At 36.9% G+C, this 19,872-nt stretch overlaps 2 protein-coding genes across 5 annotated transcripts in view; both read left to right on the top strand.

Moving 5' to 3' along the window:
• Positions 1-11,708, top strand: part of myofl (myoferlin like) — a 29,464-nt gene extending 17,756 nt beyond the window's left edge. For both annotated transcript variants that reach the window (XM_048205133.1, XM_048205134.1), the window contains exons 29-53: positions 788-924; positions 1,074-1,238; positions 1,470-1,557; positions 2,098-2,175; positions 2,285-2,466; positions 2,579-2,737; positions 2,860-2,961; positions 3,042-3,203; positions 3,842-4,007; positions 6,007-6,080; positions 6,325-6,423; positions 6,537-6,665; positions 7,140-7,295; positions 7,420-7,511; positions 7,593-7,763; positions 7,889-8,037; positions 8,409-8,548; positions 8,651-8,739; positions 8,819-8,914; positions 9,976-10,117; positions 10,222-10,321; positions 10,489-10,667; positions 10,773-10,882; positions 10,966-11,113; positions 11,227-11,708. In XM_048205133.1, the coding sequence (XP_048061090.1) occupies positions 788-924; positions 1,074-1,238; positions 1,470-1,557; positions 2,098-2,175; positions 2,285-2,466; positions 2,579-2,737; positions 2,860-2,961; positions 3,042-3,203; positions 3,842-4,007; positions 6,007-6,080; positions 6,325-6,423; positions 6,537-6,665; positions 7,140-7,295; positions 7,420-7,511; positions 7,593-7,763; positions 7,889-8,037; positions 8,409-8,548; positions 8,651-8,739; positions 8,819-8,914; positions 9,976-10,117; positions 10,222-10,321; positions 10,489-10,667; positions 10,773-10,882; positions 10,966-11,113; positions 11,227-11,262 (3,149 nt within the window). In that variant the 3' untranslated portion in view covers positions 11,263-11,708. The remainder of the gene's footprint in view (positions 1-787; positions 925-1,073; positions 1,239-1,469; positions 1,558-2,097; positions 2,176-2,284; positions 2,467-2,578; positions 2,738-2,859; positions 2,962-3,041; positions 3,204-3,841; positions 4,008-6,006; positions 6,081-6,324; positions 6,424-6,536; positions 6,666-7,139; positions 7,296-7,419; positions 7,512-7,592; positions 7,764-7,888; positions 8,038-8,408; positions 8,549-8,650; positions 8,740-8,818; positions 8,915-9,975; positions 10,118-10,221; positions 10,322-10,488; positions 10,668-10,772; positions 10,883-10,965; positions 11,114-11,226) is intronic.
• Positions 11,709-12,214: 506 nt separating this feature from the next.
• parga (poly (ADP-ribose) glycohydrolase a) overlaps positions 12,215-19,872 on the top strand; it is a 34,882-nt gene continuing 27,224 nt past the window's right edge. The window contains exons 1-8 of one of the 3 annotated variants that reach the window (XM_048205137.1): positions 12,242-12,424; positions 12,534-12,611; positions 13,348-13,402; positions 13,482-14,150; positions 15,189-15,321; positions 15,753-15,875; positions 16,561-16,641; positions 17,007-17,081. In XM_048205137.1, the coding sequence (XP_048061094.1) occupies positions 13,383-13,402; positions 13,482-14,150; positions 15,189-15,321; positions 15,753-15,875; positions 16,561-16,641; positions 17,007-17,081 (1,101 nt within the window). In that variant the 5' untranslated portion in view covers positions 12,242-12,424; positions 12,534-12,611; positions 13,348-13,382. Of the gene's footprint in view, positions 12,425-12,533; positions 12,612-13,347; positions 13,403-13,481; positions 14,151-15,188; positions 15,322-15,752; positions 15,876-16,560; positions 16,642-17,006; positions 17,082-19,872 lie in introns of all 3 variants that reach the window. The other 2 variants (XM_048205135.1, XM_048205136.1) reach the window with 2 other exon arrangements.

The following is a 19,872-nucleotide window of genomic DNA, read 5'->3' on the forward strand; positions in this document are numbered from 1 at the left end:
ACCTTATTGTAAAGTGCTATGGTTTTTTTTAAATAAATTTATACTGTTCATACTGCTTCGGCAAGGACTCATTAAATTGATCAAAAGTGTCAGTAAAGGTATCTATGATGTTACAAAAGATTTCTGTCAAATGAAAGCTGTTCTTTTGAACATTCTGTTCAAAGGATCCTTAAAAAAATCTATCACTGTTTCCACAAAAATATTAAAGGGATAGTTCATTTACTTCCTTAGTATTTTTTTGTCCATACAGAAGAAAGAAATTCATACAGGTTTGGAAGAACTTGAGGGTCAGTAAATGATGACAAAATTCTTTTTATTTTTGAGTGAACTATCCCTTTAAGCAGCAAAACTGTTTTCGACATTAATAACAATAAGAAATGTTTCTTGAGCACCAAATCAGCATATTAAAATGATTTCTGAAGGATCGTGTGACACTGAAGAATGGAGTATTGGATGCTGAAAATTCAGCTTTGAAAATTACATTTTCAAATATATTAAAATAGAAAATAATTATTTTAAATTTTAACAATATTTTTTACTGTAGTATCGGTCAAATAAATGCAGGATTAATGAGCATAAAGACGTCTTTCAAAAGCATTAAAAAATCTAACCGACCCTAAACTTTTGAATGGTAATGTACATCAGTCAAATATATGCACTAATATGTTGCATAGTATATGCCACGCATTATCATGAGTATGCATCAGGTCATGAAGCATCCCTTTGATGTGGGAGCTGATTCCAGAACTTTAAGATCTGTATTTCCATTATTTTCATTGGATGTTAGGATGGGAATATGGTGTCACCATTCCTCCTGATGATAAGCCCAGGTCCTGGGTTGCTGCTGAGAAAATGTACCACATCCATCGCAGGAAAAGACTAGTCCGACCTCGCAAGAAGATATCAGACATGCCCACTGTAGAGGTGAGAATGCCTCACTACCGTTACTTTCTGATTTGAAGATTTGCGTGATGTTGTTAACTAGCACTGTTGTCTTGTACTGCAACTGAATTCTGATTTATGATTAGGGAAAATCATTAGTCAAATATGTATAATCACTCTTTTGTCAACAGAAGAAAGACTTGGGTGATGGCTGGGAATACTCGTCTCTGATTGGGTGGAAGTTCCACAGGAAGGAGCGTTCCTCAGACACATTCCGCCGCAGACGCTGGAGGAGGAAAATGGCACCATCTGAACGTGTGGGCGCATCGGCTATCTTTAACCTGGAAGGGGCTTTGGTTAGTCTTGAATGACTGTCTGACTGAAAAACAAAAGTAGATGTTTCAAATACATTTTATTTTTATTTATTTGTCTCTGACACAGGATTAAAAAGATTATTGTGTTTTTGACTGTTCCTGTGGTTGCAGTTTGATGTTTGCGAAATATTACAATTGACTTATTTTATTTAGAACGTAATTTTAAAGGATATTGAACTTTTTAAAAACTCAGTTATTTTTCTTTGCTATTAGGGAATAGATGACGATGAGAAAGGCAGCAAAAAGGACACGGCTAAACTCTTTGGTGCCAACACACCCACTGTGTCTTGCAGATTCGACAGTGAGTAATGTTTATTCATGCCTGCTGATTAAAGGACTCCTTCTAAATTCCTTACACCGATTATATCTCTGAGACTAACACACCCCTTCTCTTCCCGACAATCTGTGCAAAACAAAACAACAAGAAGAAAAGATAGGGAGCCAATAGAAATCCTGAATGGCGCTGATTAATAGAATTTATATACAAATTTCAATAGAAAAAAGGAAGTGCCAAAAACCTAGCTGTGCTGCATGGCAGAATTTCTATGAAAAATATTTCAAAGTATTTTTGAAAGGTTGTGTGTGTCAAATAGTTTTGATTAGACTTAGACTTTCTTTATTGATCCCCGAGGGGAAATTAAGGAGACGTTACATTGTGATAAAGACTTAATTGGTAAACAAACATCCTTTTCCCTCCCTTAATTATACAGAATGGAATAAAAAAAGATTGTATTTCACAACCGTTCATTTTTCCCCCATTATTTATCACAAATGCTGACTTTATAAACTGTTTCACCCAAATAAACTGATTTTTCACCCAAATCTCCATGTGTCTCAACAGAGTCATTCACCTACCATCTCAGAGTCTATGTCTATCAAGCCAAGAACCTTCTTCCTATGGACAAAGACAGCTTTTCTGGTGAGGGTTTTTTTCATCTAATATGAACGCAATCCATCACCTCACTGAGGTTATGCACATGATTTTAATAAATGATATATGACTGATCCTTTGCATGGTGTTTTCACAGATCCCTACGTGCATGTGTCTTTCTTGCATGTAAGCAAGACAACAGAGATCATTAAGTCCAGCCTAAACCCCACATGGGACCAAACCCTCATTTTTGATGACATTGAAATCTACGGAGACCCTCAGACCATCGCTCATAACCCACCCAGTATCGTTCTGGAGGTTTATGATAGCGACCAAGTGGTATGACTCTCTGTTAATCCAAACTCAGGTGTACATGGAATCTGCAAAAAGCACTGTTGACCCTTGAATGATTTCAATGATTTTTTGATTTTGATCTGTGGATGTGTTGCAGGGGAAGGATGAGGCTATGGGCAGGTGCACGTGCCCTCCAGTAGTGAAGCTAAATCCTGCCACTCCATTAATACCTAAACTCCTTTGGTTCCCCATCACCATGAAGGGACGGAATGCAGGAGAAGTGCTGGTAGCAGCTGAGCTCTTGCTTAAAGATAAGGTTGTTTTAATTCTTATTTGTCATGTGTCATTATATTTGTTTGTATCATCGTTTTGTTGGCATGTCATCTTAACCACACCACAGTTATCATTTGCTTATCCACTGTTCATTGTTGACCTCAGGCAAATGACGTTAACCTGCCCTTGGTCCCACCTCGTAGAAGTGAGAATCTGTACATGGTTCCTCAGGGGATCAGGCCTGTGGTGCAGCTCACTGCAGTTGAGGTAATGCAGTCATCCTTATGAATAATGTGTTTAAACCAAACAAAATTGCTGCCAGTGTCTCATACTGTGTGTTTTGACAGATCCTGGCCTGGGGTTTAAGAAACATGAAGACATATCAGTTGGCTGCAGTGTCTTCCCCCAACCTTATAGTTGAATGTGGAGGGCAGATTGTTCAGACTGCCATCATCAAGAACATCAAGAAAAACCCCAACTTCCCTGGATCTGTCCTGTTCCTCAAAGTGGTACAGCACCTCCTAAAATTAAAGAAAACGCTTTTGCTAACATACAAAATTGAAACTGTACTGCTGAAATGTCTGTGTATACAAAACAAAGGATCCAACATCTCTCATGAACAAGCTAAGGCATTGCTATTGCTCATATTAATGGTCAGAGATTTGAATAAACCCTAGTGTTGAACTTTGATGCGTAATTCATCCCACGCTCTTTGTGCTGAGGACATAAAAGTAAACACAAATTATGAGGCTTGTTGAGTACAGATCTCTACATTTCAGATTATATTTACAAATTAAATAAATGAAGTAAATTTATAAATACCACTTGAGGGACACTTTAGAGTGGGTTCATTGGACATAGGTCAGAAAGCAACCACCCAGAACAACCACATAGCAACTTGCAGTGAGTTTTGCATGAGCGAGCACCACCTAAATTTAATGCTACAATCTTGTTTTTAAACCATGTGAGTCTAGACTCTAGATTATAGATTAAATCTGCACTGCTTCCAGATTTAAGCATGTTTTTGATCCTAATACATACAGTGAAAATTATAATACAAAAAACATTACTAAGTAGTTGTGTTTGTAAATGAAGCTTTGTTGGTTTTGGACAAGCAGAATCCTAACAATGTCTCTCTCTTTTTCAGCTTCTTCCTAAAGATGAGATATACACTCCACCCATTGTGCTCAAAGTTATTGACCACAGGCCTTTTGGTCGAAAACCAGTCGTTGGACAGTGTACTATAAACTCCCTAGAGGAGTTCAGATGTGATCCTTACATAGGCACCACTGAGGTGGCTATGTCTGCCAAGGGTAACATTTTACTTGAATTCATTTTTTATTCTTTTAAATAATAAATTCATATAAGTATAAATCAACATAAATCATATAATACATTTTTATATGTACATAAAATAAAGTAAATATATGAATAAATATATAAATATATATATATGTGTGTGTATATACAGTGGGTACGGAAAGTATTCAGACCCCCTTAAATTTTTCACTCTTTGTTATATTGCAGCCATTTGCTAAAATCATTTAAGTTCATTTTTTTCCTCATTAATGTATACACAGCACCCCATATTGACAGAAAAACACAGAATTGTTGACATTTTTGCAGATTTATTAAAAAAGAAAAACTGAAATATCACATGGTCCTAAGTATTCAGACCCTTTGCTCAGTATTTAGTAGAAGCACCCTTTTGATCCAATACAGCCATGAGTCTTTTTGGGAAAGATGCAACAAGTTTCTCACACCTGGATTTCGGGATCCTCTGCCATTCCTCCTTGCAGATCCTCTCCAGTTCTGTCAGGTTGAATGGTAAACGTTGGTGGACACCATTTTTAGGTCTCTCCAGAGATGCTCAATTTGGTTTAAGTCAGGGCTCTGGCTGGGCCATTCAAGAACAGTCACGGAGTTGTTGTGAAGCCACTCCTTCGTTATTTTAGCTGTGTGCTTAGGGTCATTGTCTTGTTGGAAGGTAAACCTTCAGCCCAGTCTGAGGTCCTGAGCACTCTGGAGAAGGTTTTTGTCCAGGATATCCCTGTAATTGGCCGCATTCATCTTTCCCTCGATTGCAACCAGTCGTCCTGTCCCTGCAGCTGAAAAACACCCCCACAGCATGATGCTGCCACCACCATGCTTCACTGTTGGGACTGTATTGGACATGTGATGAGCAGTGCCTGGTTTTCTCCACACATACCGCTTAGAATTAAGGCCAAAAAGTTCTATCTTGGTCTCATTAGACCAGAGAATCTTATTTCTCACCATCTTGGAGTCCTTCAGGTGTTTTTTATCAAACTCCATGCGGGCTTTCATGTGTCTTGCACTGAGGAGAGGCTTCCGTCAGGCCGCTCTGCCATAAAGCCCCGACTGGTGGAGGGCTGCAGTGATGGTTGACTTTCTACAACTTTGTCCCATCTCCTGACTGCATCTCTGGAGCTCAGCCACAGTGATCTTTGGGTTCTTCTTTACCTCTCTCACCAAGGCTCTTCTCCCCCGATAGCTCAGTTTGGCCGGACGGCCAGCTCTAGGAAGGGTTCTGGAGGATTATGGAGGCCACTGTGCTCTTAGGAACCTTAAGTGCAGCAGAAATTTTTTTGTAACCTTAGCCAGATCTGTGCCTTGCCACAATTCTCTCTCTGAGCTCTTCAGGCAATTCCTTTGACCTCATGATTCTCATTTGCTCTGACATGCACTGTGAGCTGTAAGGTCTTATATAGACAGGTGTGTGGCTTTCCTAATCAAGTCCGGTCAGTATAATCAAACACAGCTGGACTCAAATGAAGGTGTAGAACCATCTCAAGGATGATCAGAAGAAATGGACAGCACCTGAGTTAAATATACGAGTGTCACAGCAAAGGGTCTGAATACTTAGGACCATGTGATATTTCAGTTTTTCTTTTTTAATAAATCTGCAAAAATGCCAACAATTCTGTGTTTTTTTGTCAATATGGGGTGCTGTGTGTACAGTACATTAATGATGAAAATAAAATGAACTTAAATGATTTTAGCAAATGGCTGCAATATAACAAAGAGTGAAAAATTTAAGGGGGTCTGAATACTTTCCGTACCCACTGTGTATATATATATATATATATATATATATATATATATATATATATATATATATAGATGTATTTCAATTACATTTTACTGTACTCATATGTATCATAATCTCTATCAATCTAATCTAATCAAGGGTAGTGTATAAATCTAATATTTGTTTTTGTTAATATTCTTTATGTCAGTTGGTTTTCAGTCTCAGTTAGACTGTAATTATCTCATGTATAATTTCTGTCTCAGTGGCCATGATGACAGCAGCTCCCAGAGATGTCATCATTGATATGGGAGACAGAGTGCCCAGCCCTTTAAAACAGGTACAGTGAACAGATATAAAAGACCAATTTTTTCTTCAGAATAATTTTATTTATTTGTAAACTTTATAATAATTAGTTTACACCTCCTTTCCTATTGTTACCCATTTGTGGTTTTCCCACTGGAAAATAAGTAGCCTTCTGTCATTAAATAATAGTCTGGAAATGGTGCGAAATAGCTGCAGACAGATTGTTACAGCATCTTAAACAGGCAAACTCACATCTATTATACCCCAATCTATTGTAGGAGGAGGACACAGTGGACTGGTGGAGTAAATTCTATGCCTCCATTAACGAGCATGAAAAGTGTGGCCCTTATCTCCAGAAGGGATATGACACCTTAACTGTGAGTAAACTTGCCATCCTGTGTGGATGTTTGCATCCTGCTTATGTTTCAAAGATAAGGTATGACTATTGTTATGTGATTGAACAGCGTTAACAGTAATGTGTCTGTTTCAGGTCTATGACAATGAGCTTGAGGCTGTCCCAGAATTCAGAGGGCTAACAGACTTCTGCAATACATTTAAATTGCAGAGGGGTAAAATGGAGGATGACGAGGAAGACCCCTCTGTAGTGGGAGAGTTCAAGGCAAGTCGGCGCCAGTCAGCTATTCACAGAGCTTCCTTTACTTTTGAATTGATCAGCTTTTCATAAGGGGTGGCGGTTTCCTTGTCATTAAATATCTAGGCTGGTAACACAATGGTTGTTGGTTCAGTCCAAGTAGGGGAGACCTTTTACGGCTATTCCAAACCCGGCCTATCACTATTGTGACATTGTGTAAGGCACTAAATCTCAAATTGTTGAGAAAGAACTGTTCCCCTACTGGTGTAAAGTATCATGTAGTAATGAAAACATTTTGAAAGCATTTGCTACATGGCAAGTTTCCAAATTCTGGGATTCTGGACAAGTATAAACACTGAGAAAAGTGGTAAAAGAATTTGACCAAAAAACATCAACTACAGAGTAAGAGTAGTTGTAAGAGTATAAATTATATTATGCTGCCATCTAGTGGTAGACATCTAACTAACCAAGCTACTTTTACTTGATGATCTGCATTTGCAGGGGTCGTTTCGAGTATATCCCTTGTCAGATGACCCAAATGTCTCAGACCCACCTCGGCAGTTTAGGGAGCTGCCTGAGAGCTGTCCTCAGGAGTGCCTGGTCAGAATCTACATCATACGCTGCCTTGACCTGCAGCCCAAAGACAACAATGGCATGGTGAGTATGTAGCTGATTCACAACTAAAACTAAAGATTTTGATGGATCACAAAGCATCACATTTTACATCTTTTGATTGGTGAATTTTTGATGTGTTTCATATACATATCCTTTCTTTTTGAAGTGTGATCCTTACATAAAGATTTCTCTGGGGAAGAAGATTATTGATGACAGAGATCACTACAAACCAAATACTCTAAACCCGGATTTTGGAAGGTGAGAATATAAATAGTGAAGCATTTACATACACCAGATTTTTCCTCTTTTTTTAACTACTATTTTAATATATGTTCACAGAGTGTTTGAACTGAACTGCTACATTCCACAAGACAAGGACTTGAAGATTTCCGTCTATGATTATGACCTGCTCAGCTCTGATGAGAAGGTTGGGGAAACCATCATAGACCTTGAGAATCGACTTCTTTCTCGGTTTGGCTCACATTGTGGAATCCCAAAATCTTACTGTGTGTAAGTGGTTATTTTACTAGCGACCAGCCGGCCACTTTTTTCATAACAGTTTTAAAGTCCCATAACCTATTATTAGACATATTCATGTACTCAGTGCTATTTGAAATAAAATATGTTTGGAAAAGATCTGGGGTGAACCAGTGGAGGGACCAGCTCAAACCATCTCAGATCCTGCAGAATCTGGCCAGGATGAGAGGAATTCCTGCTCCTCATATTGCAGATGATGGCAGTTTCGTGTCTTTTGGAGGACGAGAATACAGACTAGATGAACTGGGTATGCTCATTCAAACCATTAGACCTTTTCTGGACCTCAATATCATATACATAAACTACTGTTCAAAAGTTTAGGGTCAAGTAATATTAGTATTTTTTTTAAAGAAATTAATACCTTTATTCAGCAAGGATTCATTAAATGTGACGTGTGAATGTGACACTATCTGAATATGAACTTAAATAACCCTTTATGGTATTAAATAATGGTGCAGTTGTTGTTACTACAGTTTTACCTGATTCAGCACAAATGTACATGATGTATATTGCATTTCTACTTTGGTCTGGAACTTGTAGCACCATATTGCTAAATAAGCATTTTATAATGCAGTAAATAAGTGATGACAAGACAAACTGATATTACTTTGCTTATAGAGGCCAATAAAAGCATCCACCAACACCTGGGCCCACCTAAGGAGCGAATCTGCTTGCATGTTTTGAGGAGACAAGGCCTCGTCCCAGAGCATGTGGAGACCAGGACCCTGTACAGCAGCTACCAGCCCACTCTCTCTCAAGTCAGTCCCCACATCCTCAGCGTTTCTAATACATACTCAACTTTGCAGTGATTTTATCCAGAAGTACCGTCTGTGTCACTCATGTTTATTTTGTCTTTGCAGGGCAAAATCCAGATGTGGGTTGAAATATTCCCCAAAAACATTGGTAATCCAGGACCCCTTTGTGACATCACTCCTCGCAAACCTAAAAAGTAGGAAATCTATTCCTCCTCACATCTAGTAAAACTGCTATGTTTGTTTGCTGTTCTAATGTGTCCCCTTACACTGAAGGTATTTCCTGCGAGCCATCATTTGGAATACAACTGAAGTCATCCTGGATGAAACCAGCATCACAGGAGAAAACATGAGTGACATCTATGTGAAAGGGTAATAGGTTAATAATAATATTAGCATAATAATTTTGGAGTATGTATTTTGTATTGTGTAATCACCGTGACATGCATTAATTAATACACTGCCATTCAAAAGAAGTTCATACTTTTATTCAGCAAGAATGCATTCAATTGATCAAACGTGACAGTAAAGACATTTATGATGTTTCAAAATATTTCTGTTTTAAATAAATGCTATTCCTTTGAACTTACTATTCCTACAAAAAACGTGTCCGTTAAGTCCACAAGACCGTAGGGTGTCCTATTCATCATTTTAGGTTTCAGAAGAGTGCTCGCAAGCGCCCCCTTTGCGGTCTCTATGTATCCTCGGTGCACACTTCAGCTGAACCCGCAAGTCTACGAGCTACGCAGAGGACTTTACCAGACAGTCAAAGCGGCATTACATCACAAAAGTGCAACTCAGAGGAAGATCTGTAAGCTGTGGGGGTTTAGGGTGCAATTTGGGATTCAGCCTTACTTGGTGGAATTTGCAAGCGGAAAAACTGAACGTTGCTCTAGCAAGGAAGTGGATCTGCTCGTGCGCAAGGTTAAAGCATGCGAGCAGACCATCTACGGGACAAGCCAGATTCCACCAAAGCATTTTTATCTTTATGCACACAATAATAATCTTTTACATTGTAATCCTTTTATTTTTAATATTTGGCATAGTTGTGTGCTGCTTCGCGTCCCTGTGTGTTTAATAAGCAGAGCGTACGCGCGTTGTGCACCCGCATATAGGCACATATTACTAACGCACTCTTTAAATAACAAAACAAATATTGCGCCATTGACTTTAGACCAGGTTTCAGTTGGACAGTGGCACAGTCTATTTCAGTTGCCTCAAAATAGCAACACGCCAACAGTGCACCTAAACACACCTCGTTTTCAGACTAGCACGCCCATGGGCACACAAATGGCGCCCATTTGTGTGCCCATGGGCGTGCTAGTCTGAAAACGAGGTGTGTTTGCTATGCATTTGCTATTTAAAAAACGTGGCGCAGGATGTGGAAATTATTACTGCGTCATTTATTCATATTTATTATATGTATTTAATAGGTGGATGCCAGGTATGGAGGACGACAAGCAGAAAACTGACGTCCATTACAGGTCGCTAGATGGAGATGGAAATTTCAACTGGAGATTTGTCTTTGGCTTTGATTATTTGCCAGCAGAACAGTTGTGTCTTGTGTCTACAAAGGTTAGTGGTTTGGAAAAGTGTAACTAAATTTTATATTAAGTGTTTTCATTCATTGATAGTCACAATGAACCCTAAATATTTGTATTTATTTTTTTAATTTCCAGGAACACTTTTGGAGTCTTGATAAAACCGAGTTCAGGATCCCTCCTAAACTGATCATTCAAATCTGGGACAATGACAAATTCTCCCTGGATGATTACTTAGGTGAATGCTCTAGTTCAAATCTACATATGAACCCACCAGATGTTTAATCTTTCTCTTTTGGGGGTTTATGCATTATTTTGGGTTTCTTTAGAAATGTTTGTGGTAAGTTTGATGATTTTGAGAGTTGGTATATCTGCTGGATCAGATTTCTGATATTTCTTAAACAGGCACAGTGGAGCTGGATATGCTTCACCTCATCCCTCCAGCCAAGACCCCTGAAAAGTGCTCTCTAAGCATGTTAACACAAACAGGAAAGAGCCTCGCACCTACATCACTCTTCTCCCAGAAGTCAGTGAGAGGCTGGTGGCCTTGTGCCATGGAGGAAGATGGCAAAAAAATCCTGGCTGTGAGTGTAACTTGCAAGCATATGGATAAAAATTAGACATGTAACATGATGCATACTGTATATGTACAGTACAAATAGTAAAGACTGTTGTCTTTGTGGCATTAGGGTAAAGTGGAGATGACTCTGGAAGTGGTGGAAGAGAATGAGGCAGATGAAAGGCCAGCTGGGAAAGGAAGAGATGAGCCCAACATGAACCCCAAACTAGATCCTCCAAAGTATGAGAATATCTATGTTTGGTCATTTTCATGTTTGATTATATGATGTGAGTAATACTGTATGTTTTAATATATGTAAACAGCCGTCCAGATACATCCTTCCTTTGGTTCACAAATCCATGCAAGACCATGAAGTTCATCATATGGCGCAGATACAAATGGCTCTTTATTGGACTCATTATTTTAATATTGGTGATCCTGTTTATTGGAGTCCTCTTGTATTCCTTCCCTGTAAGTCTTTATCAAATATTATTATTTGTAAATGAGCAAATTATTTAAAAAAATTCTAAAAGTAACTAAGTATATGATTTGCATTTTCTAAATTTGCCCTTTTATTCTTCCAGAACTACATTTCCATGAGAATCGTAAAGCCGTTTTAAATGGAAAATTATTAGATACTGGCACAGCAACCTGCAGTGGGACACAGTCAATGGAGAACCAGCAGAAATGTTATTTTTATGTATTTTCCTCTATTTTTTTAATCTCTAAAAATACTTGAATGTATAACATATTCCAAGTGCTATTCTTTTCTTTGTAGACAACACTGGGTTGGCAGATTACAATGCTGCTAGAAGTTGCACTATATTTGTTTGATTTCTGTAATGTGTGTATATATATATATATATATATATATATATATATATATATATATATATATATATATATATATATATATATATATATATACATGAAGGTTGATTATTGTAATAATGGGATGTATACAGTGCATTGTAGAAGGTGGCACTTACAGTCAGATTTTAAGCACTAAATTCAGATGTATCTGCTGCTTTGTTGTTCATTACTCATTAAACAATTATTTCTTGTATTCTTTTATCTTGTGTTCAGATACCAAACATAATATTAGAAATATTAATTGCATTGATAATATATGATTAATAATAATTAATTGGCATTTGCATGAATAATTCCCACCTCACAATTAATTAGGTAAGTTGGTGCTTAGAAAATATTGATTGTCAACCTCAGGAGGATAAACTAAATATTATGAACTGATCTATGTTCCATTTGTTTTATACATAGACTGGTTTTATACGAGTGTTGCCGTTTGAAAAGTAGCTACTTGTTACAAAAGGGGGCGCGCTACGGCCTGAAAAAACAGAGACGGACTGTTTCACCCACCAATGACCTTTAAATAAAATACAGCTTACAGTACATTAATTCACCCACTAAATGTATATATATAATGAACTTAAAATAAAAATATAGCTTACAGTACATCAATGAAACAGATTCAGTGAGAGACTAGGAAACAGGCTCCTGTTGAACTTGAAATAAAGAAAACGGTTTTCAATCACGTGACAAGAATCTACCCAATCAGTAGCAAACTTTACGACCCGGAACTGAACTGATGCCTCCTTCACCAGTCCGTGTTTAATTCTATTTCACTGTGTCTTTCTGTCTTGGATAGTGTGGTAAAAGCAGTAAACCTTTGCATAAATAGGTGCAGTTTTCCCGTCCGGTGAAAAAGAGCTCGAATATGTGTGCGCAGCGATACGAAGACAAAGCAGAAAAAGAGTGCAAGTATGATTGTTTGATGCGTGATCAAAGCGAACAGTCTGACAGTAAAGCAGCCTGTATAATATACAAATATTAACATGAAGTACTGAAGCAGTATTGTTGTTTTTTCTAGCAATAGTGATGGCGGCTACCTATAATGTATTAAAAATGTGTGCTGTTGATTTGAAGGCTTCAGCTGTCTGATAGACGGGTGTGTGTTTTAGCTTTAATTACAGTTATTGGTGTTATTATGAAATCGTATAATATATGGATACAATAGATGCTTAATAAGATTTTTCAGGCTGATATATTAGCCTAGGAATTAATGCAAACATTGACCTGCCTTTTGTTATCACTTAGCTAGCTTAGCCATTCACAACAACAGAATAAACCTGATGATTATATTAAACCTTATTTATACACACATATTCTGTATAAAACAACCCAGTATGTCATCTGCACTAATCTAGAAGTAAATAGTATATAATATTAAATATAATAGCAATGTAATTGTTTATTTGAGGTTTTTTCAACTAGGGCTGATTATCGCAAAAAAAAAATATATATATATATACGTGATATATATATATATCACGTATTCACGATTATATAACACAATTAGGAGTGGGCGATATTTGGCTGGATATATATGCTATATTTCTGTGATATCAAAATGTTAGATACCAGTGAGATTATTGATGTCAACTTTCAAAACCACAGCATATACTAAAAAACTTTACATAAATTGGAAGCAGACTGTCATTTAGCCTGCTTCACTTTTTACAGTAAATCTAGTAAACTGCCTTTGAAATGTCAGCTTTCTTGTTCTGCAACAATACTTTGGTTAATCTGGTGTATCAGTTGTAGATGTTTTTTGTTTTGTTTTTCAGTAAAGATGTGTTCTAAGACCTAAGTTTCAGTTCTAAGTTTCACTTTTCTTTTTACAGCAAGTAGTGTGGCTGGAAGTGTGCTTACGGTGAATATGGATGCAGATTTGAACCTGTGAGTTGGTTTTACTTTTGTGTTTTTTAATAGGTAAAAAAAACTGTCTAAAAGCATTTTTGTCTGTTTCCTTTGACAGCTATGAGGATGGCGACGTGTCTGAGGGTGCAGGAAGTGATCTTCACGAGGCCATTGAAAAAGAGGAAAGTAGTCAGGCAGATGCGGGGAATAGCGAAAACCTGTGTGAATTAGCAAAAAAATGTGAGGACCAGAATGATGATCTGGTGGAACACATACAGTCCTCTGCACCAAACTGTGGCATGGACTCAAAGGCCATTGCTTATGCCACCAGTAGTAATGATGCAAGCAGTCAGACGAAGCCAAGCAATGGAGAACAGGCATTTGAATCAAACCCACCAGATGCCAGCCTGGGCAAGGAGACTTGCACGTCTACAGAGAGGTCAGAGACAAACCTGAACTTATCCGTAAATGACACAAGTGACACATCTAGCAAAGATGTGGAGATGAGTCCAGCATGCAAAGTGCCTCTGCCCAGCAAATCTGAGGAAAATGCTCCTGCCTGCTCTGAATTGCAGGAGTCCCATTCAGGAGTTAGCTCAGTAGTGGAAACCAAACCCCCAATCCCCAGTCCAGAAGCTGTAGAGAATGTCACAAACGAATCTGAAGTGACACCCATGGAAACGGATGATACAGAGGGGCAAAACTCTGGTGCTGGAGCTTTTGTTCCTGGAATTGGTGATAAGGTTGAGCCTGAAAGTAACCAGACACAGACGTCTTTTTCAGAAAGGTATTGTGATTTTGGGAATATTGCTCTGTATTTCCTTAATTGGAAAATGGTTTTGAAATTAAATATAGCTACTAGGGCACCAAGTCTGGCTGTTACTGATAATTATTTTTGTATACTTGCCAATATTGAAGTTTTATACTATTTTTTGACATACCTGTAGTTAATTAAAAGTACGAAAAATGAAAATGATACAAGTGAATTTACACATCACAGTATGATATTTTTTTTTTTTTTTTTTTTTTTTTAGATTTGCTAAAGATTGCACCATTCAAAAGTTTGGGGGGGGGGGGTTAAGTTTTTTTTTTTTAATGTTTTTAACCCCTGGCGCTATTTGCGTGTCAATCAAAAATGACCGAATATTATTATTATTTTTTTTTTTTCAATGAAATGATTGTACTGTATTTTAGTTTGATAATGTTTTAATATTTAGAATTTTTAGAGGATTTTTGGTTACTAAATTATATTTATGCAGTAGTTATCCCTTCACGTTTTGAGCATGGACCTGAAAATGAAATTTCCAACTTAAACTGTCATAAATCTTAAATGCTTTGAAACACAGGCTTAAGTTTGGTCTCTTTTTAAAGATGACACTTGGCAGATTATTGCTAAAAAATTAAATCAAAGCCATAAATTTAAACAAACTGTGTTCCAAATTTGAGGTTGATATCTCGAAAACTGAGCTTTCAGTAAGAATTTGTTTGTGAACAGTATGAAATGTTTCCAATGGATAAAATTCGTCTCCAATGTGGTCATTTTTGAATGGTAGCATACATTTGTTAATGTTTTTAAATTATTAGTGTTTTTAAAGTGGTGACATAGGTAATCTCAATGTAGAAATAGGCAAAATTACATTGCATAATTAAATATCCAATATCTGCTAATATAAATCCAATAATCGATATGATACAGATATCACTGAAATCATATGACAATATGAAATAAACAGGATGACAATAATAATGCAATTTTTTTTAATAATAATGATTATAATGCTGTAAATTATAACAATGCAAGTAACACCATTTGTTGGTTGTCTAGTGAGCAAGTGTCAGCAGAGCAGAAAGAACCGGAATGGCGCGGGACCCCAGTAGAGGAGCTTAGAAGAATGCCCAAGTGTGGACAGTCCCTGCCACACCTCAGGGCAACATACAATCACAAAATACTCATCAGGGTAAGCCACGCTGCTCTTCACAGCACTCTGCAGCGACACTGTGATGTTCTCGGTCAGCGCCTAAGGGCTTCCTGTCAGTTTGAGTCTATTGCCGCTGTGGATGTCCAAGCAGCTCTACGCTTTTCCCGCACAACATAGAACTCAGTGTTTTGATGTTTCATTGAAAGGATTTGAAGTGGGTGGATAGTACTTAAATTGTCCTTACAGAAGCTAGTTATTACTTTTATATTTTACGTCACAAGTATTTGAGTCTGTAGCAGACTTTTTCATTTTTTAAACTGATTCGTCTTTAGAGGCAACCAATGAAAGCAAAAAAAAAAGTTTTAAAATATCATGACATACTGACCTAATTAAATAACTGTTTGTTAAAGTGATTAAAAGGTCAAATTAATTAGTAAATACCTAGTCTCTCACTCTGCTCTGGTTTATAGACAGACCTGCTCAAAGAAGGACAAGTCCCCATTCCATATCCAGGCAAATACAGTGATGTCTGGGATGATGTGACTGTAAAAATGCCTTGTTCAGACAAGAACCTGTTTCCTGTGGAGAGTGAGGTAATGTCTTTTTTTTTAATCTGTGCCATTTAGAAAATTCATTGTGGTTTAAATTGAGAAATTATATAGACTTTGTCCACTTTTACAAAAGTGTACTTGTTCAGTAGCTAATACTGTTCATTAACCTTAATGTAAAGTGATTGTTTAACATAATTACATCATGCATCAAAAGTTTGGGGTTGGTAAGATTTTTAAATGTTTTTAAAGAAGTCCCTTATAACAGTAGTATTTTGAAATATTATTGTAATTTAAGTAACTGTTTTTATATATTTTAAAATGTAATTTATTCCTGTCATGCAAAGCTGAATTTTCAGTGTCATTACTCCAGTCTTCAGTGTCACATGATCTTTCAGAAATCCTTTTAATGTGGGGATTCGGTGCAGAAGTAACATTTCTTATTATCAATGTCAAAAACAGTTGTGCTGCTTTCTCTTTGTGAAAACTGTATTACATTTTCGTTCAGGATTTGATTAATAGAAAGTTCAAAAGAACAGCTTTTATTTGAAATAGAAATCTCTTGTGACATTATACGTAAATGTCTTCACTGTCACTTTTGATCCATTTAATGACTTCTTGCTGATTTAAAATAATTTCTTTCAAAAACAAAACCAAAAAACTTTCTGACCACAAACTTTTGAGCAATAGTGTATACAGTGTATATGTGATGTGTATGTCTTGTTTTCAGGATGGAAGTGGAGTGCAAAGTCGATGGGATTTGATTCGCACTGCTTTGAGAGGAGAATTTAAACGTTCACATGACATTAGGGTATGTTTTAGTTTATGTATTGAAAACTTTATGACCATGAACTGTCAAATGTCAACATGTGTAGATATAATGCTTAAAATAAGAGTTGTGTTAAATAAGTTATGAATCCCACCAGAGGGTGGCAGAATTGCTCCAAGTGTGAAGCATCCTTGTTTTTTGCTTTTGCTTGTCTTTAGTTGTCTTGTAAATGTTATAGTTTGACCAAAATTGTATTATTAACTCTTTTAATGTGATTCAGTGGCTTCCCTTTTCTTAGAAATGTAAAACATCTAAAAATTTGAGGTTTGCATTTTTTTTTAATGGTTAATATTTAAAAAAAAAAATAATAATAAAATGAAATGTTTTTAACTGTTTTAATCTTACAGGATGCAATATTGAGTTACAACACAGTGCATGCTAAAAGATGGGACTTCACAGCTTTGAACCTACTCTGCGATAAGGTAAGGAATGCATTTTATATGTGTGTGTGTGTACATGTAAAATAGAGATGACCAAAATATTGTTGTTAGTGTCCATTTGTCCATTGGATTTGTGCCAATATTTCATCATGTCTTAATGTACGAAGCATTTGACTTACCCCATCTGGATGTAGTTCAAAGCATCCCAAATAATGTGCATGCAGATGGTTGATTTGCATTTGATAGTGTCATTAGTGGAAATGAAATCAGAAAGTAATAAATTAAATCTACAACTTGCACAAACCACTAATGAGTTTAAACAATCTGTACATGCACAAATAATGAGTAATTTAGTTTTACATTATGCTTGTACAGTAAAACAGAATTCAACGATAAAGTCAGATTAGTTGGGTTCTCTGCCAGTGCTAGAAAAAAAAACATTATACATTAGTTTATGTCAAGTGGCCCCAGTTGGTTACATTTCATGATGCTTTTTTGACAATCTATAACCGCACCTGCCATAAAATAAAAGTTCTAATGTTGTGGCGTTAATAAAGTGAGCATCCTAAAGTCTGATTTCTTATGATGTGTCACATTTGGGACCAGAAGGCCCCATGATACTAAAATGTTCCATCATTGTTTAGTCTGACTGGTTTGAATTTACTGGCACACTAAAGGCATTACGCTCTTCAGTCAAAGAGAAGAAGCAGGTTAGCCTCCAAGTGGATACGCACCAAGCAGTCCGCGTCTGCCCCTTCTGCTACCTCGTCCCCGGGGATCTCTTTGCATCCAGCAGTAGTCAATTAAGACAGAGGTGGGCACTCAGCATAACGAGCAGCAGCTGGCAGAGGAAGGCCAGGGAGATGAGGGTCCTGTTTACTGCAAATAAACACACTCAACAGATGGACCACGGTCTTCCACATAGCCAGAAGGTCTTGATGGTGGCTCTAATAGGGAGGTGACTTAAGAACACTTGAGGTTGACTTCTCTTGTTCCACAAAGAGCTTGACTTGAAACTTTTGGCTGTTTTCTGCCACAGTGTTCTTTGCGGTCTTGGCTAACTTGGTACATCAGTTTGCACGTTTTTTGAATTTTTGAACAGAGGAAGAATTCAACATCGGTTTTTGTTTTTGCTTGAGTTGTAACTAGTGAAAAAAATTGGCACCGGTTTTCTGAAAGCCCTGCTGCCCACACAGGTTAAAAAAAAAAACTATTAAAATATTATCTGAAATATTACTATTACTATTTTTCACAATAAATACAATTTGTCATGATTTCTGACTTTAGGCAGTGTTAAGAAAGCAGGATGAAAATAATATTATAATATTACTCTATACTTTCTGTAAAAATCATTGCATTGCACATTTTTAAATATAATTACTAAATTAACAAGAAGTTAAGCACGGATCAGATTTTCAGAACATCAGTTTGAACTGACAATACGCAAGATTAAAGGTGTGTTCACATTTGCCGTTGTTCGGTGGATTCACCGTGTTGACCAACAGAAAGCTGCTTGCAGGATTTCTGTGGGTCTTAAAAATTAGAGCAAAAAATCTTAAGTTCATAAACTTAATACAAATATTCAAACATCTTTGAATCTTGATAAATTTTCTTGAGATGCAAATGTAAATTGAAGTCTTAAAAAATGGAAAAGTCTTGTTTTTTGTGAAATGGATCAAAATGAAGCAAGTTTATGCTTGAAACAAGAACAAATATCTGTCATTGAGTTATGAGAACTTCTCTTTGTATTAAGGTGAATTTTTTTTCTGAGCCTATTGGCAGATGTTTGTTCTTGTTTTAATCATAAACTCACTTCATTTTAGTCCATTTCACAGAAAACAAGACTTTATATTTGATATATTGTATATCTGTTTGAAGTTGCATTTTCAAACTCTGAAGTGTTGCTAAAACAACTTATTGGCCCTGTCCCAAATAGCATCCTAAACAGTCCTCACTTTCGTGACATAACGCCACTTTGACTGTAGAGAATAAGTCTGCTGCAAAGCTCGCTTCATTGCGGGCTCTGCAAAAGTGCGCATTTAGGCCGAATATTGACTGCAAAGGGGGCCCTCGCGAGCACCTTTCTGAAACCTAAAATGACAAATGGGACACCCGGACGCAGTAGCCATTATATGTCCACAAGACCGTAAGTGCATATGAAGTGTGCCATTTGGGACAGGACCATTGTGTTTCTCTCTAGACATTTACATTTAGAGAACATATTGACATTTTTTTTCCCCTCAATTTATTCCTTAAATGTTCTATTGTCTTAAAGTCTTAAATTTACCCTCATAAAACCTACAGAAACCCTGTGCTTGGTTTGTGAGTGACTTCTATGTGAGCTGTGCTTCATATATTTTTACACTATTGACCATAGACGAACCTTTTTTTGACCGTGAAATTTTGCTTATGTGATCGCACCTTAATTTCTTGTACTGGTGATTACCCGCCCTGATTCGATCACTGGGTGTAACTTTAGTAGGTGGAGCAAAATTTTCAGACAGTGACCTGACAATACTTTTTGCCCACCAGGCACCAGTTTGATTATACTATATTATTGTTACATGACTGAGGATGTTTTTGAAGCATAGGATTATATGGATCTTTTTGCAGACACTTTCTTATCCACAATGACAACATATTTCATACTTGTACAGTTGCTAGTTTGGTAATGGTAATAATTTTTGCTTTCCGCAGACTCACTGTATGCAGTCTTTCTCAATGGTGCTATAAATAGCAGACTTTGTTTTATAGTCAAAAGCCATTTCTTAATTACAGTAGTATTCTTATAGTTATGGCTTCAGCCAAGACGTCAGAGTGTCCCCTCCATGCT

The sequence above is a fragment of the Megalobrama amblycephala genome, linkage group LG10, assembly GCF_018812025.1.
Source record: "Megalobrama amblycephala isolate DHTTF-2021 linkage group LG10, ASM1881202v1, whole genome shotgun sequence".
Taxonomy (NCBI): domain Eukaryota; kingdom Metazoa; phylum Chordata; class Actinopteri; order Cypriniformes; family Xenocyprididae; genus Megalobrama; species Megalobrama amblycephala.